Source organism: Trachurus japonicus, chromosome 4 (assembly GCF_045865225.1).
Source record: "Trachurus japonicus isolate A0001 chromosome 4, Traja_1.0".
NCBI lineage: Eukaryota > Metazoa > Chordata > Actinopteri > Carangiformes > Carangidae > Trachurus > Trachurus japonicus.
This window is the reverse complement of record NC_140910.1, coordinates 25411402-25433925: the sequence shown is the minus strand read 5'-3', so window position 1 is coordinate 25433925 and position 22524 is coordinate 25411402. Positions and strand designations below refer to the sequence as shown.

The following is a 22524-nucleotide window of genomic DNA, read 5'->3' as shown; positions in this document are numbered from 1 at the left end:
TAAGAACGTTTTAATAGGACATTTAATGTACATTGGAAGTGCAAACATGCTTAATTGTCTTTACCTGAGTCAGTCTCAACAGGAGCCAGTCCACAACCCAGTGGTTCTTCAGGGTCAATGCTGACTACAGATGGTTAGACAGAGACAGACAGGCAGACAGACTGTAAACAAAGGAAAACTCATTCCCATGTAACATCAAACAGGTCAGTAGTCATGGAAGCATGACGCTCTGTCAGTGGTGCGGTGTTTGGACCTGAGTGAAAACAAACATGTAGCTGAAAAATGAAACCATGTATCACCAGTAAGTGTGAAAACACTCACACACTCACCAGTTAGTGAAAACCTTAGAGGTAAAAACACTGTGGCATATAGATATAGATCTAGCCTATATATAACATATCTAATTTTAATTTTTTTCAGTTAGGCCTGTATGTTATGGGGTCAAGTAAAACATTTCATGTAGAATTTTATTTTTATTTTTGCATTGTTGGAATGTCAGTGCTTAATAATTTTTTTATTTTTTTTATATATAATTTTGTAACTGTGTATTCTTTGAAGTATGAATATTAATTTATGAAATTGCAATGCCTTTATTTTAGTGAGGTAAATACACAGTCATAGCCATAAACGCAACATACTAAAAATTGGCATAATAATTTCTTTCAGTGTTTTGGTTTTTGGTTTTTGGTTTTTGGCCTAGGTTATTTTCTGTTCTCGGTTTCTTTACTTAACCACCAACTTTTGAAATAATATGAGTTAAGTTTGTGTTGAAAGTTTCTGATTTAAAGAGTTGCTAGTTCAACTTTTTGAGGCTGCACTTTGTGGTGCCATTTGAATTGTACAATTGTGACTTGTTTCTTGTCCATCCCATATCAATAAGACAGAACTGCAAAAATGCATTACAATTAAAAGCAGCACAAACTACATCTCCATATGACCATAAACAGCAAGTATTAAAAACTGCACATTATAACCATCATGAATCTGAAGGAATATTGTGTTAAAACAATTTTGGTTTTACTTGGTGTAGGTTTTCAGACATGGAAGTAAAAATAACTTTCACTTCCCTTTTTTCACATGGGTCTATGTGTTATATAGCTGGTGTATGTGTGTGCAGAGACCGCTGCAACCGTGACAGACAGTTCTCAGCCTGCGGTTAGTTTGTGGAGGAAACTCAGTGACAGATCAGCTCAGTGCAGCAGGGGAGATCAGTGTTCCTAAACCTTGTCCCCCAGCATGGCCTGTGGTTTCTCACCATGCTCACTAGAAAGGAGGTCAAAAACAACAACAACAACAGCAAAACACAACAAAGTAATCATTGCCAAAGGCCATGTCATCAGTGTAAACTTATCAACTTGTGTTGATGAGTCCAGTCATCACACAAACGCTTTATTCAAGGAACCAATTAATTAGGACATACTGTACATTCTTATGTGGTGGATACATACCATACATTGCGTTACGTTGCATAGTGATAAAGGTAAACTATAAAGGCGATAGCTGGAAGAGAGGCTGCAGTGCATCATCAGCCCTTTTATTAGTAGCATTTTCCAGAGAACTGCTCATGTGGTTGAGCTTTGAATGCAACACACCGAGCATCTATTTTGGTTGCAGTTATATTAGTCTGTAACTCTGACTAGGTTCATATAGGAGTGAGCTGATTCACCCACGTGGTCTTAAAAAAAAAGAGACAAACTATACATTAGTAGTTACATTCACATGGCAGTGATAGGCAAAACACTAAAAGACACAGATTGCATGATTGAGGCTGTTTTTTAAGTGCTACATTGAATGTCTTTCCTCCGATTCTAGCAGTCTGAGAATCTGAATGTTTGTGATCCACACTGTGCCTTTTAATTTCATCCTCAGGAAAAGATTTCCTTCACCATTTAGTGTAATGGAAAGGAAATAAAGTCCAGCGTTGACACCCCACAGACCCTGTGGTGTTATAGCAAGTCACATAGCTCCTTATTTGCCACTTCCCCTCTCAACTCTCAGAATAAAGGGTCCAGCATTGTAACCTTTGTTAAAAAGCAAGAGTTACAATGTTGTGTCTTTTTCTCTGGGAACGGTTTGTTATGGCGAGGGGTCAGCATTTCCCAAAAAGATTTGTCAGCACTCGCATCTCTCCATCCAAGCCCAGCGATACTCCACATCTCCAAATCACTTGTGATATCACCGCACTCCACAGTGTCCTTTCACAGTCCTACATCTATAGCTGGGTGGTTCTGTAAGAGCGCCGTGTCCTCCTGTCTCGACGTTGAGCGGCAGGGAGGTGGCAGTAACGTGGCGACCATCCTCGGGACTTCCTCTTGGGGCTACGTGACATGCTAGGGTCTGGGGGGGCTGGTAGTCAGGCCTCCTCAGCTGTGGCGTCGATCCCAGCGTAGGTGAAGTTCTCAAAGAGGGCCATATTCACATAAGCCTGGAAGATGGAGATTAACAAAAATTTAGGAGGACGTATTTTTGGTATCGTATTGCTTAATCTGTGTCTTGGGGCTGGGACCGTTTTCATCACGTCATAGGCCCCGTCCACACATTAACGCAAACGGCCAAAAACTGATACTTTTCTATGCTTCTGGGTCTACAGTATCATCCACACCTATACAGCTTTTTTGGTCCTTAAAAACGAGTATTTTCAAGAACGCCTTCTGGGCAGTAGACTGGCCTGTTGCTGCTGATTATTATTCTTATCACATGATATGCGGTCCGCTTGCTGCACGTGTGTCGCACCTATGGTGTCGCTTTGCGCGCTTGTCGCACATTTACATGGATAATGGATTTGTGTGCACAGGATAGACAGCATAGATGCTACATGTGAACGGCTCTTTACAACACAAAGTATGACGGTAGTCATACAGTAGATATAGTAAACAGAGATCAGACTAGAAGTACGCTTTGGTGCTTATATGCTATGATTGGTTAGTGCATTTTTAAAAGGTAAAATGCACAGCGTTTTTATTACGCTTACATATGGACAGAGATTTTTTTCAAATGTGTTGGTGTGGATGTGAATTCTTTTTCAAATGGCAGAAGAAAAACTCAGTTTGCAAAAATACCTGAGCAGGTGTGGACTAGGCCTTATTGTAACATGAGGAGACAAAGATACCAACAAACTGGTGCCAAAATGGTTGCAAACCAGGTAAACATCTTGGAAAAATGGCAACAGCAGGACATTTCCCTGTATTTCTCTGCCTGCCAGCAGGGTATGAATGCAGCATTACCTTCCTGGCCTCCTGCATCCTGTTGAGCTGGACTGAAATTTGTGAGAAGGGGGGTCTCTCATAAGGCCGATCCCTCCAGCACTGCTTCATCAGCTCATAGCTGGGTAGAGAGAAAGACAGAGACATGCATGAATGTGGGCAAACAGAGGAACCCCCAAAAAAGATGCTAAGCTAACCATTAGCTTCTGAACACTTACACTTCATCATCACAGTTTTTGGGTTTCTCCATCCTGAATCCTTGTGGCAGCTTTTCATAAAGCTCAGCACATGTCATCCCACAATATGGTGTGCCACCTGAGATCCACACACACACACACACACACACACACATGAGAAGAGGAGAAAACACATTTTATGATATACTGAGATTATGATTGTGGGCAAGGCAGTGATAAGGATCATAAGTATCATGTTATCATCTCTCCAAAAACAGGAAAACACAACATCATGTAGATATAATCTCAAAACCTGCAACCTGAGATCCTAAGAGTCAGACTTGTTTACCAAACACTGCAATGAAGCAACAAGACACTGAGCATTTGCCGGCCTGTATAATTGAGGCTATGAGATCTGTAAACCTTTTTTCTTTTTAGCTGAAAGTCACTGGGTCCATTTCACATTGTGTGCTTGCTTACCTAAGCTTACGATTTCCCAGAGGAGAACACCGAAAGACCACCTGGGAGAGGAGATACAAGGATGAGACGGAAATGTCAGTAAACCTTTGTGTGTTTGTGTTTTGTTTTGCTTTTTATTCATACCCCTGATGGTATCATGAGACAGAAGGCATTGGGCAACTTTGCTCATTGTATACAGTATCCTCATATAGCCTCTGTCTTTCCTTTTCTTACTTCATTTAACAATGTCAGGTGCTGTATGCCCATTTTGTATGTAGTTTTTTTTTCTCTTTTCTTCTATTTTTTGTAAAAAAAAAAAAAAATATATATATATATTCAAAAAAGAAACGTCAGTAAACCAAGTAGAACATGTATAGAAAAAGGAATGAAATCTAAGAATTTCATAAAAAATAGAGTGAATTCTTAAGGGACTTTTTTTGTAGATCATTGGTATTAATAAAACCTTTAATATTACGAAGCAAAAGCTGCTGTTGCATGCAAAATGTCCCAATTGCCGTGATTTTACACTGCATTGCATAGGAAAAACTCACAAGTTCATTTGAATATGCAAATGTTTAAGTTAGATTTTTAATGGTTTAAACGTATTCTGCACATTTGCTGAGAACCTGTTGGGGAACCACGGTGTGTCTCAACATCATAAAACCTCAACATCTTTCCTGCAGACTGATTAGAGACTTCAAGAGAAACACCACCAATTTTGCACGTCACAGTACTGTGTGGTAGATAATCAGATGTGGTGGAGCAGACTAGCGCTGTTTGTGCCACCTGCCCGGCCCCTTGGTCCTGTTGTTTTAAGTCTTAAGTCTCTTCCGTGCACTGCGTTTCACCCCTCATGCTCCTGTCTTGCCTTCACACTTTTATTTTATTCTTTTTATTACTCTTCACAAATCTCCCTGACCCCACAGACAGCCTTCACACTTCTTCCGTTAGCTAACCCACGCTCTCCGCTGTGTATAAATAGGCTCCAGTTGACAGACCAACGTCTCAGTCTGTCTGCTTCGTTTGTACCCAAGGCTTCCTGGTTGTGCTTATCAGTTACACAGCACACTATTATCACTTCTCCAGTGACAGAGGGATGATTTGTTGTTTTCTGTGGCAAGGAGCTTTGTTTTGCATGTAATAGAAACTTCACTAGGAGGTGAAATACTTATAACGAGGTTCCTGTAAAGCTATGGTAGAAATGAGTGCTGAAAAAAATCTGTTCTTGATTAGAAACTGCTGATTATCAGGGCGCAGTACACATCTACTTCAGGAAGTGTTCATTAACCACTTAACCACTGTTTTCAACATCTGCCATGTTGTCTGCCATGCTACTCACTTCTCTAATAAAGCTCAGAAAAAAGTCTATTTGTTGATTTAACAGTTTCAGATTCACAGTGATTTACGTACATGGGCCTGTCACAAAACTCCCCTAACTGTTTGCCGTGAGAGCAACAGGTGCAAGTTAGTTTTACGTAAGAGGTGACTCTAACTCACACATCACTCTTGGACGTATATACGCTGTAGTTCAGGGATTCGATGGCCATCCAGCGTACAGGCAGCCTCCCCTGAAAGCCAAACAAAAATGTCAAACCTTCTGCCACATGAAAGACAAACAACATAAAAATAAAAATAAATTTAAAAGATAAGAAAAAGATCAAGTCTGTATTACAGAATAGCACATTGTTGTGATGCCATATGCTGATGATTGAGTCCCTATTACAGTAACACTGCATATCCCTGGTCTACATTGCTGTGCCACCATAATACACTACAGTGTCCTCTACAGCTGATCTGTCAGAACTAGATGCAAGCTAAACAACATACCTGGTCTATTTCATTGCATCTAATTAAATTTGGAGTCTGAAAAATAGATAGATAGATGTTACACTGCAGTGTCACAAATCAAATGTACATTCTAATCCAATCAAATTCATTTTATTTATAGAGCACAAAGGTTTCCAAAGTGCTGTACAGTAAAATAAAAACCATAAAACATAATACAAAGACAAAATACTAAAGATAAAAGACACAATAAAATATAATAAATTAACTGACTGTCCACCCCAGATAAAGTTGCACATAAAATCAACAACCTACATAGTGTGAAACGCCAAAGAAAAGATGTGCATTTTAAGAAGAGTTTTAAAATTAGACACTGACTAATGCGCAGCAGTAGTTCATTCCACAATTTTGGAGCTGCAACAGAAAACGCTCTGTCCCCTTTGAGCTTCCTCCTAGTTTTGGGAACCCTCAGGAGCAGCTGGTCCTGGTACTTATGATGTGCATCAATCATCCCTTCACCATTTCTTACTGTTTACCAGTGCAACTGATCAGTCTTTGGCTGTTTCACTTTTAGTCAATGTCTTCAACACGTGACATATTCTTTTCACCAAGACAACTAGCATCCCACAAAATCTATGGTGCGCTGGTTGAATCTGTCCGTGGCTTCACCACTCACCATCGTCTTCTTCACGTAAACCTCCTCGCCGCGGGAGAGGCCAAAGTCTGCGATCTTTGCCACGAGGTTGTCCCCTACGAGAACGTTCCTGGCTGCCAAGTCCCTGTGGATGAACTGAAGCCGACAGAGTGAAGAGGAGGAGGTCGTTATTAAATGTCCATCTTAATGGACAAAAGATATGAACAAGCTTTTAATATGATTATACATGTATAATGCAGTTATGTCCTGATAATGCAACACAGGCTTAATAATGGCATAGCACAATCTTAAAAATCCTCATTTGAATTACTAAACTTTTAAAACCTCAGTTCGACGTGTTCAAAATACTATTATGAGTGTATTGCTTATGAAGTAATAAGGATAGTCCATGTAATACATAAATTACATTAGAATCATACGAAAATGCACAATTCATTTTATTACATTACTACACTTCTGCCCCATTAGAAAGTCATTTATAATTACATTTTTAGAAGTTATTTGATAACATTGTCAACTAGTGGATGCAGATGTTATGAAAAACTTAAAATCAGAGATAACAACATTGCACACACACACCCTATCTCCTCCTACCTGTTTGTCACTAAGGTAATGCATCCCAGTGGCCACGTCTACAGCGAACTGCAGCAGCTGTTGCGAGGTGAGGGTGGAGGCGGTGCCGTGCTCTTTGGCAAAGGCAGGGTCCGTCTCCAGCACTCGACTCTTCCTCAGAAAGTCGAGGAGGTTACCGTAGGGAGCATATTCGATGGCGATGTACAGGTAACCTAGAGACAGAGACAATCATCATCATCATTAAAAAAAAAAAGAAAAAAAGTGATGGATCTTTCTCATAAATATTCTATCTTGTGTCCGCCCAAGCTGTTAGCAGTTCAGCCCAGCCATCACAATGGGAATGTCTTCTTCCTCAAGGACCTTGGCTGCCCTTTCTGCATTGGCCCAGGAGGAGACCCTGTTACACCTGTTAAGAGGCTTGGCCCTTTAACAGTTCTGACTTGATGCTGACCAGACCTTTCATGAAATCCTCCCAGTGCTCAACCAGATGGCTGAGGCTTTGTTAATAGACAGGCCAGAGTTCCTACAGGTCATGAGACAGTTGTGCTTGTTGGAGGGTTTTCATGTTGATTTCACCAGAGTCCTGACACAGTTAGTTATAGTATTGTATGTGGGAGGAAAGAATAACAGGGAAATGGACGGGACTGGTCAAACGGAACTGGGACCTCATACAAATTATGTCCTTTTAGAGTTACAAGAGGTTATGTCAATCAGGACATGATGTGTTTCCTGCAGTTAACATTTCCCAAAATCATTTCTTAGCTCAATATCTTTCTAGGTATAATAGCTATAGTGATACTATATGGATTTTATCACCTTACAAATCAGAAATACATTGTTTTGTGTGTCTTTTTTTTAACTACAGGAAGGAAAATGTCATGCAGATTAGCTGACCAAAGTCTAGAGAAGCAAACGTTTCATGCTATGGTAGCTGAACGAAACTATGCAGCCTATTTTGTGTTTCAAATCTCTATCTCCCCAGTGACATTTGAGTATCTATCAAATATCTGCTGTGCTCATTTTCTTCTCCTGTCCCGAGGTTCCCCTGAACACACCTAATTCTTTCACAATGTTGATATCTAAAGGGTGAATAATGTTCCAGATCTCTGTAAGATGAGAAAGTGCACGAGAAGCAAACAAAACCGTATATCTCCATTTTTTGGACAGACGCTCAGTGGATCAAATGAATAAAAAAAACTGATATCAGGACGAAAAAAATGTAGAAAACTGCCAAATGCCAAAAACAGCAATTGAGTAACAGCTTGTATTACTACTTTTCTGTTGCAATAAAAGACTTTAACAGGTTGTCCCAGAGGGAAGAGCCCACGCAAAGAGACAGGCAGGACATGAGACCACATGCAGATTGTATTTAGAGCTCTCCTTCTGATTGCTTTCCTTCTTTATTTTCTTACCTTTTTCTGTTTTAACTTGCTTCCTTTCCTCCTCTATACTTCATTCCTTTCCCTCTTTAGCCCCCTCTCCTTTCCTTGTTACTTCATCTCACTACCTGTTTGATATACAGTACATGAGCCAGTCTTTCCAGAAAGTAATAAACATAAATAAAAAAATGAATAAACAGCACTTATATATGTATAACTTAAATATAAAACCCCTCTGAAGTAGATGTGGCCTAAATTGGTTGATGCAAAATAACTAAATGAAGAAAATACCTAAGAAAATATATACTGTCTGTATATACTACATATATTTATGACTGTTCAAAAACTATGTTGATCACAAGCATTAGGTGCTGCTGCTGTAGTTGAGGTTGAGGTGGTAAATTTACATTTTTGTGATGTCACATTGATCCAAAGACGTGAACGTTGAGTTGAACAGCAGATGTAAACACAGCAGCAGGGTGAAGGTTGTCAGAGTTGGGCGCTACTTAGGAGTGAGACCAATGGGGAGACACACTGAATTACTCAGGTGTTTGCTTTTCAAGGCTGATTTTGGTTTCGTAATGTCCTCACTGATGTACTTTCCATACTGGACTTCCTCTCTCATATGGTATCAATCTTTGATCAAACACCAGCAATTCAATTATTCAGCGCAGAAGCCATCGGCCATGTAGCTGGAGGAAACCGATACTTCATGGTAAGAACTGGGGCCAAGGAAACCTTATACAAATACATAAATACATGCCACAGCAGTTTGGTTATGAGGAGGCAAACGGACAAATCAAACAAATGCGATAGTGTAAAATGCTTCTGGCAGACAAGGGATTGTTTAGATTGGACACATTCGGGGGATTTCCAGGTGCAGATGACAGAGAGTCAGATGGGATGGGGAGTATCTGCTTGGATCTCTAGTGTAGAAAGAATTTAACGAGCTACATACTGGGGAGTAATTAGCTGTATGAAGAGCCATTACACCAGGACCTGCTAAGGATATTGTCTGACATAGTAAGTGCTTTGTAAAACCAATACTAACATCTCACAAGATAAAACTATATTGAATTTCTACATTTCTCAAAATGTATTTTTTTCCCCATCCATCCGTTGTTTAATGAAATATATGGTACTTATAAGACCTGGATACTAAACTCCAGCCTACACATAGCTGAGACAAACCATCACTGTTGAAAACAGCACAGTCCACCATAGCAATCTGTGAGAATGAAAAAAGTGAAAGCCGGTCAATATCCGTAACCACCACTAGGTGTCGCTGACTCACCTCTGTTCTCACAGGCTCCGATGAGGTTGATAATATTGGGATGCTGGCCTAGTTTACACAGCACCTCCAGCTCCCCTGCAAAGTCTCTGTGGTCATTCTCTGAAGCAAACTCTGTAGAAAAGATCAGCGCACACAGCAGCACTGTTAGACAAAGCAGCTTCGACTTTGAGATGAAAAGCTCCCGTCAGTCAGACAATGCACTGCTCTGGGATTATATTTGCTCTGTGTCAGTGTGTGTTTGCCCGTGACATTTACACACATCTGTGAAAGTTTTGTGAGCGAAGAATTACCTTTCAGCATCTTGATGGCTGCACTCATCTTGCTGCCGTCCTTCTTGATCATGGCTTTGATCACCTGGTTTTAAAAATAAAGTGTAAAAAAAGTTGTTAGCTTAAACATTTGACCCTGTTTGTAAAGAATGGTACAGTACGAACCACTGATTTCACTGTCAAAAAAGTACATTAAAAGTGCAAACACCTGGCCGAAGTTGCCCTCTCCAATGACATCTTCAAACTTAATGTCCTCCCACTCGAGGATTGGGTAGGTGAGGGGCTCTGGGGTGGGTTTGGGCCTCCGTGTCAGGGTCAGAGTTCCTGAGTTGAACTGCAGAATAGTCTCCTCACCCTGGGGATAAAAACAAATACACATAATATTAAAGATGGATATTCAAAAAAAAAGAAGTCATACTGTAGCTTTCTCTGGTAAAATGTTTAACTCTTACTGATCCAGACTGGTAGGTGAATGTGCGTCGACGGTTGAGCAGCGTCTTGCGGATGAAGAAAAGAGCCAGCAGGGCCAACAGGATGGTCACACAGGTGACGGTCACAGAGCCAACAACTGCCACCAACAGCTGGTAACTGTCCCCAGTAGGCCTCCTAGCCACACCCTGGGTGGTCGGGGTTAAACTCTGAGGGCCTTTATTTAAAAAAGAAAAAAAAAAGAAAAATAGCAGAGGAGAAGAGATGGAATGAGGGGAGGGAAGGTGGGGGTGGGGTCCAAGAAGGAGAGAAGAAGAAGTAGAGAGGTGAGGATGATTTTCAGACAGTGGAGATAAATAGACTGTTTGATGGGATTTATTATGATCATGAGTAAATCCCTGTCTCTTTGTGGGTGGTCCTGTCCAGCAGCACCTGGGAAAAGCACAACACTGACCTCAAGCACATTAGAGAAGAGATTTTCCACTGGGAACTATTTTTAGGCTTGGAAGGAAAATAAATTTAACATCCAAGAAACCATGAAGAGCCTTTAATTTATGTCAGCATGGTGAACTACTTAATCATTCCTTTTGAAAAGATTACCAATTCAATTTTACTGTACTGCGGCCCTAGCGTGCCAGCCCAGAGAGAAAAGGCTTATACCAAGATTTCTTCCAACTTTTCATATCTAATTTCCAAATATCTTATAAGTAGAAAGCTGTCCAAATGTTTCTGAACACAATTTTTAAGAGCATGTTGGGAGCTCCAAATGTGCAGCAAAGAAAGAATGAACCTTCTTCAGTTTATAGCACATCCGTAGTATGTAATGCTGGATGAAGGTGGGTAAGTAGACAGCAATCTCCTACTCACCATCCCCTTGTGTCATGGCCTGAACAACCTTGCTCCACTCTCCCGGCACTTTGGAGAAAGCCCTCACTCTGAACTGATAGAGCGTGCTGCCGTTCAGTGCCGTCACATCTTTGGTGGTCTTGTTCCCATCGTCTGTGTCCACCCAGGGGTGAGGGCTCCCATGGCCGACCGGCTGATACTCAATGATGTATTTAATGATGCCTCCATTGGGATCTTCGGGGGGCTGCCACCTCACCTGAATGGCTGACATGGAGAGGGGCAGGGCCTGGACGTTGCGTGGGGACGATGGGCCTGAGACACAAAGAGATTACTGTTGTTAGTGTCGTCAATACAGATTATATTGCCTGATATTCTTCAAGAAAATTGGTGCTCGGATCATTGTGGAAAGTTCTGGTTCTGGTTGGTTGAGCCCTGAATCGGTGCCCTGTAGAGCAGGGTAGACCTTAATATTAAATATATGTATCTCTGTAAAATCTATGTGTATGTATGACTATGTGGGTGTACATATGTGTAGCGAGCACGCTTATGTGTATGTTTGTGCATGTAAGCACATATATGTGCAAATATCCACTATTGTCAGTGAAGACGGGTTGCTGCTTTTTCACTTATTTTTATTGATTTAGATTTTTTTTATTTTCTCCTGTTCTGTTTGTTGTGCTTTCTGTTTCTTTATTTGTCTTATGTATGTGTGTGTATATATATATGGGTTAAAAAAAAGAAGGGGAGGGTAAAATGTGAAAGAAATGAAATTTCACCCTGTAACCACTGCGTAGTGCTAAGACTTCACAGCACTTTTTCTCACTTTTCTAAAGTTACACAGGGTACTTCAGGGGCTTCCCATCATTTCTGTACTTTTACACTGAGACTAAAAAGGGAAATGGTACCCTGAAAGTTCATGATGCTGTACATTTCCAGTGTAAATTTAAAAAAAAAAAAAAAAAAAAAAAGGAAAGGAAAGTTCTAGTATCAAAGATTAGGGTTTAAAAGCATTAACTCTGTTAAATATACGTATATGCTTCTAACTTGTTGATCCCCTCTGACTAGACCAGATTATGTCTTGATAACTAACAGTCAGCTGCTTAACTTTCCCCCAATTCACACAGAGTTTGTGGGCGGAGAGAGAGAGCCACCAAGCAAGAGCCACACTCTTTTCCCCAGTGTTTGAAGAGAATCTAAGAAGCTCTTTAACTTGTTTGTTATTGAAAACTAACATATTATGGTAAGCTTGTGACATTTGCTGTAAAAGGAGCATCCATTTCAACTTTTTCCTAACCATCAGCAGAAGTTTTAGTTACCCTGGCTCTTGATGTGGAAGTGGTAGGGCCTGGACATTGGCCCCTGGCTGTCACAGTTGACGAGTCGCACCACCACGCTGTAGTTTGTCTGGTACTCCAGGTTGTGGAACTTGGTGGAAAGCACATTGAGCAGGGTGGTCTTCTTGTGCAGTTTCTCATTGTAGGGCGGCGGCCCGTAGAGCTGCACTAAAAAGCCACTGGCTGTGCCGGCATTAACGCCGTTGTTGGCGGGCAGTCGCCAGCGTACAGTGACATTACGGCCTTCCACCGCCTTGCTGTCAATCTCAGGTTGAACTGTGGGCTCTGCAGTGACAGAGAACACACGGTGAGCTGAGGTGACCAACAGCTCCTTCTTTATCTCTCCTCAGTCAGTCATTTTGTTTTATTTTATTCATTTCACCGCAGCATAAAAAACTGCCAGTGATTTGCTCACAATGTGAAGGCACCAGCTCCAAATCTTGTTCCTTTTTTTCACCCCATGTTAACATAGGTAAACTAACGGTGCTCTCCGCTCTGTGCCTGACCCTGCCCACTGTGTGTTCTTGGCAAATGTATGTACACGCTTCTGCGTCCTACATGTGATTAAATGGATGACTATTGTGAATAAAGTCTTTGTTAAATTTGAATCCTTTGGCATTCGAGTGAAACTTTTCATCTCTTGTTGTCTTTATCTTTAACTGTTCTATGTTCCTTTTCAAAATGACCGCAACGTCCTCGGTTCAGTTCCAGCGAACAGACCTTTGCTGCATGTCGTAGCCCCTGTCTCTTTCCCTCATGTTAGTTAGTGCTTGTGCAAGAGAACAGAACAATGTTCCCTTGTAACAAATACAATTTTTGTTCCTTTTTACACATGGACCTAATCACATATTGCCAAAGAGTTGAACAGAATAGTGCACTGTTACACTGCAAAACACACACATCTCTATTTATGTTTTTCCATCATCATTCCTGCACTCACACTCTCTGATTTGCTCTCTCCCTCTGCACCACAAACATTGAGGAACAAAATCCCACTCACTGGTGTTTGAAAACAGGTTGTTTGTGATTCCTGGACTCGAACTCACAGGCTCTTTATATTATTTTAGCCAAAGAGGTTGCCACAGATAATTTGAGTGGACTGGCATCTTTCTATATTTGCCTGAGACTTGGGTTACCAGGACAAATATCCACACTGGGGAAAAGACTGGCTCCTTTAGGCATGGGAAAGGCATGGGAAGTGATTTGAATTTACCAGTACCCTAACCAGGCACAAGATTATTAAGATTGCTCAAGTCCTGTGGTCACAATTATGGACAATTTCCTCCCAGGCAAGACTTTCCAGATAAAAATAGTCATGTACAATGTTTGTGTTCTTCCCTATGGTCTGGACAGCCCATTTGTCTGTGGGTCTTACCAGGACAATCTGTCTCCATGATGGCCTCTGGCCCTAGGGCCCCCTCTCCTCCTTCCCCAGGACGACTCAGCTGGACACGGACAAGGTAGCGCGTCGAAGGCTCCAGGTTCATCAGCGTTATTGGCTCCCTGTCACTGTAGACTGGAACAAAGTGGATGTAGGGGCAGTTGAATACACAATCGATTAGTTAGGACTCCCTGTGAGATTTGTATAGCCTATGACAAATTCCCCTAAAACAAACATGTATAACATCTTTAAATGATGAATTGTATCAAAAACAGGTTGATCTCTGTGGGTTGTAATGAGTGCTCTTTGAGAAGATCGTTTTGTTTATGTAACCTGCGGTGTGTTGTAGAAGAAACATGGGTATGTTGTTTCTTAAAAGTATGATTTATTCATTTTGCTCCATCCCTGCCAGCTTTTCCATTTAGAATTTGTTTTACAATGAATTTTAGCAATAATTTGTTGCACTGTAACTGTGGATAAGATATTTTAACCTTGGCTCATCTTACAGTGTGTTGAAATTGCTGTGATGACTGGTTGCTGCAATGTTTGCTTTTGCTGCTGCTGAGCAATGAAATGAAAGTCAAAAATAATCTTCTCATGACGCTTCTCTCTGAGATTAAGGTTGACTGAATAGCCGTTACTCTGCCTGCTCACCTATGATGGAGGACCAAGAGACTACTTTCTCCACGGGCTTGTAGAGGAGCTTGGTGGAGACAATGGGGCCGTCTCCTCTGTGGGAGTCCACTGGCATAACGAGCAGCTGTTTACTCCTCCTTTCCAGCAGTTTGGGGGGAGATGTGGGAATGGGGGGATCTGAGAAGACATAGGGAAAAAGACTTCACTCACAATCGCCATAACAATAGCACCTTCTCGTCTCTGTATGTTATTTCAGATCTTCTCAGACTGACCTTTAATTGTGAGGTTGAACTTGCGGGAGTCCTGGCCTCCTTTGGTGGACACCCTGCACTCCCACAATCCACTCTGCTGAGCACTCAGGCGATGGATCTCAAAGAGGGCTGTGCTTTTATTCGACTCTATGATGGTGTGCGAGGGCTGTGAGGAAAATATCACACATTTCCATTTCCATTTCCAGTTTCTGTATTTTTACTCACTTGTGTTTTCATGTTAGGAATGTCCTACACTTTCAGGAATTTCTTTGTTCCTAAGGGAAATGTTGGTGCATTTCTTAAATCAGATTATTTCTATTATTGAGGAAACAGCAGAAAAAGAATAACACAAAACTTGAACATTATGGGCAACACGTGGTAGGCTAACTTTTGCACTGTACAGTGATACGGCCTTATCTGCTCAGGCCATTGTGTTGACTTCCTTAGAGCTGAACTCAAACTTGTAAACGCCATGTCAGACTTAAAGGCACAGTACAATTTAACGACAAATGCGCGTACACCTGGTCTGACCTGGTGTGAATTCTTTTTTCCTTAGGCTATGCAGTGTGTTTAAATATGGTGCTCCAGTCTGGAAATGTTTAGCTTAGCTTAGCATAGCATAAAGACTGTAAGCAGCTAGCTACTGTAGCTGTCCAAAGTTTTAAATTAATACACTTCTCATGAGTTTGCATTCACTTCGAGCTTAAAGTTGTTGAGCCACTGTTCACCAAGAAGTACATTACATTACAATTTATATTTTTTACATTTCTAATGGAGCCAAGCTTGCTGCTTCCTCTCGCTTCTGGCCTTTATGCTAAGCAAAGTTAAACACCTTTGCTCTCCAGCCTCATAGATAATGCATCAATGTTAGATTTGTATTAGTTGTCTCAGGTAACTCCTGGTGAGAAAAAAAATAGTGTCAGGCTACTTCCCAAAATGGAAAAATATTCCAATCCCCTCTTACTGTGTGGCCATGTTTTTTATCTCTGCCTGACAACCTCAACATTCACATTATCCAGCTTGTGTATCTTGTTTATTTTCATCCAGACTTACTGTAAGTTACAGTATCTTGGCAGGAGCGTTGTTAGAAACTACTGGTCCTCCTACCTTGAGCACAGTGCTGTCCAACTTTCGCAGCTCAATGCTGTTGTGACTGGGCAGCGGGTTTCCTGTGGCCGAGCAGTGGATCTTGGGGTTGGAGTTGAGATTCCACTCCAAATTAGTCGGCAGGTCCAGGATCTCGGGGGCTCGGTCTGATCAGGGGAAAGGTGCATGGGACAGACAGTAAGAAAACAAAAGGAGGAGAAGGATGTGATGGCAAAGAGAGGTGTGATGATGGTAGAGAGATGACTTGTGCATGGATAAGTAGGATTTACAGCTTTACCTTTTCAAATGCATTCACATTTTCAAACTTGTGCATGATACCATATGAGGAAGAAGGTGGTAGTGCTGTATTTGAAAGTGCTACCGATGAGGTTTAATTAAGAATTAAGAGGATGATATGGATAACGATGAATATTGTGACACCTACCAGACTTCTCACAGTTCTGTCCTCTCCACCCTGTGGGACACTGGCATCCACTGAAACGGCTACAAGCACCTCCATTCTGGCATTTACATCTCAGCCTGCAGTCTGGTCCATACATGTCATTATCACAGGCTAATGGGATGCAAAAAGGGTAAAAGTTAATATGACTTTAATTTTCTTTTTAAATCATAGACAAACAATGCTGATGGGGTGCTTACCCTTCTCACAACGACTGCCAAACCAGCCGCTGGCACAAGAGCAGCCGTAAGGGTCTGGTAGGCAGAACCGAAGCCCCTTGCAGTTCAAGTTGGAGCCACATGACTCCTGGCAGTTTCGACCAAACATTCCTTCTCTGCAGGCTACAAACCATCAGAGAAAGATAAATTCACAAATGTGTTTATTTAAATTCCTTGCATTTTGCAGGGTTATGCCTCAACCTGCCTAGCAAAACCCCACAGAGGACTGTGTAACCAGCCTGCCAATGTTCTAATCTGTAATCCCTTATGTCTGATTACGTTATTTGCATAAAGATTAGAAAATAAGCCCAGTTGGTAACGAACATACAGTCCATTGACAGTATGATGATGTCAGACTGAGATCTGTTGAATATGACCAAACCTGGCCAGTCCAGGCTATAATTTGCAAAGACTCATATTTCAGGCACAGCCAAAATATGGTGTACCTCACATAAGGTCTAAAGTAACATAAATAGGAACTGCTGACCACACCTACAAATCACTGCATCAAAATTGGTCCAACTGGGCCCATCTGGACCAATATATCACTGGGGGAAAAGCTGGGTTAACTTTACTCAGTGCCCTCATAGAAAACCATTCGGTCACTAATCAAATCCAGCATAGATTCTTTTGACCTTTATTTGGTATTTTACTGAGTTGTTTACCCAGAATAAAATGTGGTCTAGTTACAAACCGCTTTTAAACTTACATCCACTATTTCTGTTGATAATATGTGAATCCTAATGACTTCCAGAGGGGTAAAGTGGCTCAAGATAACCCCAGTGTTCATAGGTGCCTCAATGACCCAAATTGTGTCAGTTTTTACCCAGTGGTATTAGTGTACAATGAAACTGTGCCCTTATGCATGTTTGTTTTTTGTTTTTGTTTTTTTTCTGTGATATGGTTTTGGGTAGACTCCTTGTTCAAAATGTCTATGAAATATCCTGAAAAACAGGCAAACTTCGTCCTGTGCAGGAGAATTGGAGTGGGAATGCTGATTGAATGTGAATGAGGAGTACTTGGCTTATCAAACATAATTCTCAATATATATGTCAGAAACGAAGATATTAGTCATGGACATTTGCATATATGAACTGTGTGAGTGAATGTGTCACAAAGAAATGCCCATGGTGTAGAATTAGAATCACAGGTTAGTCATTTGTTCAACTAATACCACCGCCTCTAAAGCAGCAGTCCCTCTAAAGCTCTGCCCAATCCTAGTTCAGAAAAAAACAGATTTCTTTCTATTCAAATCTCACAACTGATATATCTCTCTTTCTTTTTACAGTTTATATTTTCCCAAAGACTTAGATGATCCCTGGTGTCTCTTCTGGTGATAACATGAAGCTGGCGTTTAGGATTTGGTGTAAAATATCTTGACAACTACAAAATGGATTACCCATGAAATTCTCTCCAGACAGCCCTGACTTACATACAGTTTTAAGTACAACCTCGCAGAGCTGTTAGCATGACTGGAGATTCTTGTTCGGTGCAGTTGATGTGTAGGAGGCATGTGAGGAGGGTAGATACAGTATGTACATTATGGTAGAGGAGTATCTGCACCCCTCATGTGGGAGTATTACTCTGTGTGAAAAACTGTGCAAACTGTGAGCATATTGATGCAATTAACATTTTAACTTTCTGTCCAAGATATTTTATTCTGCAGCTGACACTTGAGGATAATGACAGAAATCTGACTTGAACTGTATTGAGCACATACAAACCTGTTTCACAGCGAGTTCCCATGAATCCTGGAGGACAGACACAGTCTCCGTCCGCATCGTGACACTCTCCTCCATTGAGACACTCAGGACAGTCCTCATTGCAGTTTGGGCCCCACTTCTGACTGGGACAGTCTGAGACAGAGAGACAGAGGTTTCTTTCCTGAGAGCAGCTTAATACAGTGCAATTCAGATGTGTTTTGTTTTCCGTGTATTTGTATGGGATTTTGGATAGTTTTTCAAGCACAGTGTTGCAGGATTCATTAAACAAAATTTGCACTAAAAAGGAGATGAAATCATCATGGTGGATGAAAACCACTGCATCTGGTGGAAGAAGAGAGCATGGGAAAACCGGCAGAGCAGGTGGAGGGTGGAGATGTTGTTGATACTGCTGTTGTTGTGTCTTCATAATTCTGATGTACAGGAAATGAAACTAACACATGATCTGTCAAAAACCTTACCAAAAAAAGTGCTGATGTAACCCATGGTGGTTTCACAGTTATTAAATGTCATGGTCAATGTTTTAATCCTCTGTCTGTGTTGTGTCTCTTGTAGCATGTCCAACATGTGTGTTTTACATTAACATCTCTGTATTTCCTCTTCCTGCAACATAAGATGCCCTATCTTGCACTCAAGGACATTTACTAATTTGTGTCCAAAGAAAATCATTTTTAAGTTCTCCACCCTGAATATGCAACTTGCTGATTTCGGCAGTATTTTTATCCTTCCCTCGTAACCACTGATTAAGAAGAACATGGGTGGAGTTCACACAATTTGGATGGATAATGTCCACTATGGGGATAGATAGCGAATATTTCAAAATTTTGAGAAATGTCCTTACTTGCCTATTTAAATAAGAGGGGAATGATACTGCTCTTTTGTCTGTTAAATAGTAGGCGATGAATTGACAACCTGTGGTTTTACAGTGTGCTATTGCTTATGTAGGTAAAGTGACTTGTCAAATCCTATAGTCAAGATATAGTCAAGAACTAGTCTTTTCACTTTTTTTTAATTCATAAGTGACTAACCAGATGTTTCTATGGTGTCATGTCCTCCCTCTTGTATGCAGTCATTGAGATTTGTATAGTAGTGTACAAAGATAAGTTAAATGTCCTTTTCTCACTACAACCTTTTTCTTTTTAATGCTGGTGTTGTTTGCAATACTTTTGTATTTTTAAGAGTTATTTTCTTGGGGGAGAGACTGAATAACATCTGCACTTACACAACTGTTGTAAAAGTCTTAATATGATTTGGCCCTGAAAGTCAAATCTCAACAAACCTCTGACAATGAGCCTCATCCAGGCCCCATGGAGTGGGCTGTCCCCCACATAGCTGGCACTGTAGATGCCTTGATTGGCAAAAGCTGCATTCTCCACTGTCAGTACAGCAGTGTGATTGTTCATATCGTTCCAGTGAGTCATATAATAGTAGTTTCCTACAAGAAACACACACATAAAAAAAAAAATAATTATGGGGTAATTTCCAATGTGCTACAAAGTAGCCTCACATCATTATTTGTTCGATATCCTTCATTACTTTAAAAATATAACTATGCTCCTTTTTTTTGTTGACAGACTCTTAACTGGATTTTAAATTGTAAGATATCTTACCGTTGTACTTCCAGGTCACATCTCTCTTCTGGGTGCTGTGTAGTTCCATGCTGAGGTGAACCGTCTCTCCTTTGTTAGCAGTCATAGTGAGGTGAGTCGGAATAAAATTTGCTGTAAGGCCCATAAAAACACAACGTTACCACTGCAGCACATTATCCATTGCATTAGAAAACTACAAAGATTAAGGCTGGAATAGGAAGTACAGTACAGTAATGTTAAGAAGACACTGGTTGCATGACATGTGAACACACCTCCAGCCATGTTGTTGATCATTGTGATCATCTTGAATGGGACAACTTCCTGCAAGGGCTTACAGTAGAAGATTCCAATGCTGTCCAGCTCACGGAAATCGTTGACCTTCACCTCGTTGTTTCTGGGTTTGGTCACTTTAAAATTTGGCTTCTTGGGAAATATGAGGATCTCATTGTCTCTCTTGATCTCCAGCTCAACCTCAGGGCTTCGCTCTCCACTGATACAAGAGATAGTGAAGTGATTGATGACACTGGCGTCTGCTGTGGAGATCATGATCAAGTCGATCACAGCATCTGAAAGACAGATCATTAGTGTCTTAATCTCTACCATGAGGCAATGTTTTTTTTTTTTTATGACCCTGCAACATCATAATCCCATTCATCCACTGCATTGTGAATATACTATTATTTTTCGTCTTTAGGCAGAGAAATGAGCAAGCCATATATCTCAGGAGAAGACTCACAACCATGTGACTCTTTGATTTTTGACTTTGACTTGCTCCACCACCCTTGATATAAATTGGTTAGACATAATATCAGAAAACACCTCTCAGACGTGATGCAACATAACATAACAGCACCAGAAAACAAGCTTTAAGTTGAATCAACACCTCTCACTCAAAAGCAAACTGAACATTAGGACCCCCCAGGCTCCACTACAGTAAGGTGCGCCTATGCAACTGAGTGTATATTAATCACTCGGCTTCACATCTGTCTCAGTGTCTCCATGAGGTGTTTTCATGCTGCTCACTCCTCAGACATGGATACCCAACTCCACTGTTTCTCAAATATCTATAGTACATTTCAAATTAATCTTGTGTTTGATATTAAACTCAGTTCACACAGTGTACAGCAGTGGTTTAGTCCACATGCTTCACTCTAAATATGTTAAAAGTGTCAAACGATGACAGAAAAGTCCTTTGTGACCCACAAGTTTCTGTCTCTATATCAGATCGAAATGTCTACAATCTTATATAGACCTATTGCCTATTTATTTATTTAAATCACAGCATCTCTATACTGACACCTGAGAGAGTGATTGAGCCAACCATTGTTCATAATGTTGATTCAAATACAAAAAAAAAAAAATCCAGGAATGTAGTTAGTTGAACAAAAGTGTCAAACTCAATAATGTCAGTTTCTCCCTCTCTCTGGTATTTAAGCCCCAGATCCACAGAACAATAGCAGGAAACATGGATGAGCTCCTTTTTTCCCCAAAGGACCATTGCTCTATACTCTGAGGGTCTTCACAGTTTAACAAATCACAACATAACTTCAACAACACGTCAATTACATAAGCCAATACGACAACGAAATGATGTAGAAGCTGTTATTTCATAAAATTCAATACAGTTATCAAAAATAAATGACGATCACAATTGTGCCCCGTTTAACATCTCCTTAAACAGCCCTTTACATGAAGTTCCCTCTTACCTGATAAATGAATGAAGCACAATACAAACACCCACAAAATCCTCATGGTATATAAAATCCTCACTGGGGAGAAAGTTTTATCACAAAATCAAATGCCAGTCCGGATTCACGGGGAGATCTTTACATCCAAAACGGGTGACGCTGCGTCACGACGAGCGGTGCGCTTTTTTACGCATAACTCTAACGAATAATCCAAAACTCCGGTTCAGGTGTAAAATCTCTTCAGGTAACGACCACAGCGTGTTTTCTGTGTAGCTGTAAGAGAGCGTATCACTGTATCCTTCACTCTGAGCGTAAAGTTGGACTTGTGGTAAAGGCTGCGCTTTCTCTGGGTGGGAAAGGAAGGAAGAGCGTCACCAGACAGCGGAGGACTGCTGGCGCTCCAGACCTCCCCGATCCGCTTAATGTATTTATGAGTTTAAACTTTGTCTCTTTTTGGGTTTTTTTTCCAATACAGCAGCGTCTCTGATGGCTCCCGGATTATATACAATTGATTGTGTTATATCTAAAGAGTGTCTATTGTTACAGCTGTAACTTATGGTGTGGTGACCATTTTTGGTATTCTGTGGCACCATTATTTTTACTTACCTACAGAATATATCAACTACACTGTTTATAACTTTATTCTAATATTTTTTTAGTGCTCTTGAAAAGGTCATTTCAGTTCTTTGTTATAAGAAACATATTGCACATTTTTTCATCTGGCAAAACATGAAGCACCAGGCTCTTTGGGCCAAAGATTTCTCCAGCATGCTGATAAGTAAATACAGCAGAGCTTAACATGCATGTGTTTGGCCAGGATCTAAACTCTGCATCCCCCCTCCATGTGTCTCCCGAAGCTGACATGGCAGTTCACTGCTGCAGCTGATTTTCTTGGTGGAGATACTGCAGGACACCAAATGCAGCAGCAGCAGCAGCTGGTATCATGTTTTGCCAAATGCAACAGCTTTGTTCTCTCTCTCACTTCAATGAGTTGGTTACAGTCCCTGCAGCTTTTATGGTCGACCCCCAACCCCCCGCCCCATGCTTTGCCTCACTGTAATAATCAGTCAGTTTCAGGAAATGATGAACAAT

At 40.9% G+C, this 22524-nt stretch overlaps 1 protein-coding gene across 2 annotated transcripts; it reads right to left on the bottom strand.

Annotated features, from left to right (window-relative positions):
• Positions 1–1342: 1342 nt before the first annotated feature.
• Positions 1343–21743, bottom strand: tie1 (tyrosine kinase with immunoglobulin-like and EGF-like domains 1). 2 transcript variants are annotated; one of them, XM_085774953.1, is made up of 24 exons: positions 21451–21743; positions 20017–20310; positions 19766–19876; positions 19435–19590; positions 18159–18290; positions 16417–16557; positions 16202–16330; positions 15778–15923; positions 14692–14836; positions 14438–14596; positions 13778–13918; positions 12385–12687; positions 11090–11380; positions 10246–10439; positions 10002–10148; positions 9815–9878; positions 9525–9635; positions 6873–7063; positions 6300–6413; positions 5336–5406; positions 3860–3900; positions 3422–3518; positions 3225–3324; positions 1343–2425 (listed from the first exon to the last, which is right to left on the bottom strand). In XM_085774953.1, the coding sequence occupies exons 1-24, from the start codon at positions 21494–21496 to the stop codon at positions 2354–2356; spliced, it is 3396 nt and encodes a 1131-aa protein (XP_085631079.1). In that variant the 5' UTR covers positions 21497–21743; the 3' UTR covers positions 1343–2353. The 2 variants fall into 2 exon arrangements, with proteins under 2 accessions (XP_085631079.1, XP_085631080.1); XM_085774954.1 differs by lacking the exon at positions 12385–12687.
• Positions 21744–22524: the final 781 nt, after the last annotated feature.

Excerpts from the sequence above, each read along its gene's own strand:
- tie1 (XM_085774953.1), bottom strand. The coding sequence starts at position 21,496 with ATGAGGATTTTGTGGGTGTTTGTATTGTGCTTCATTCATTTATCAG. Across the intron at positions 15,924-16,201 it reads ACAGAACTGTGAGAAGTCTG|ACCGAGCCCCCGAGATCCTG; the intron begins GTAGGTGTCACA and ends TCCCCTGATCAG. Across the intron at positions 9,636-9,814 it reads AGCCATCAAGATGCTGAAAG|AGTTTGCTTCAGAGAATGAC; the intron begins GTAATTCTTCGC and ends TCTTTTCTACAG.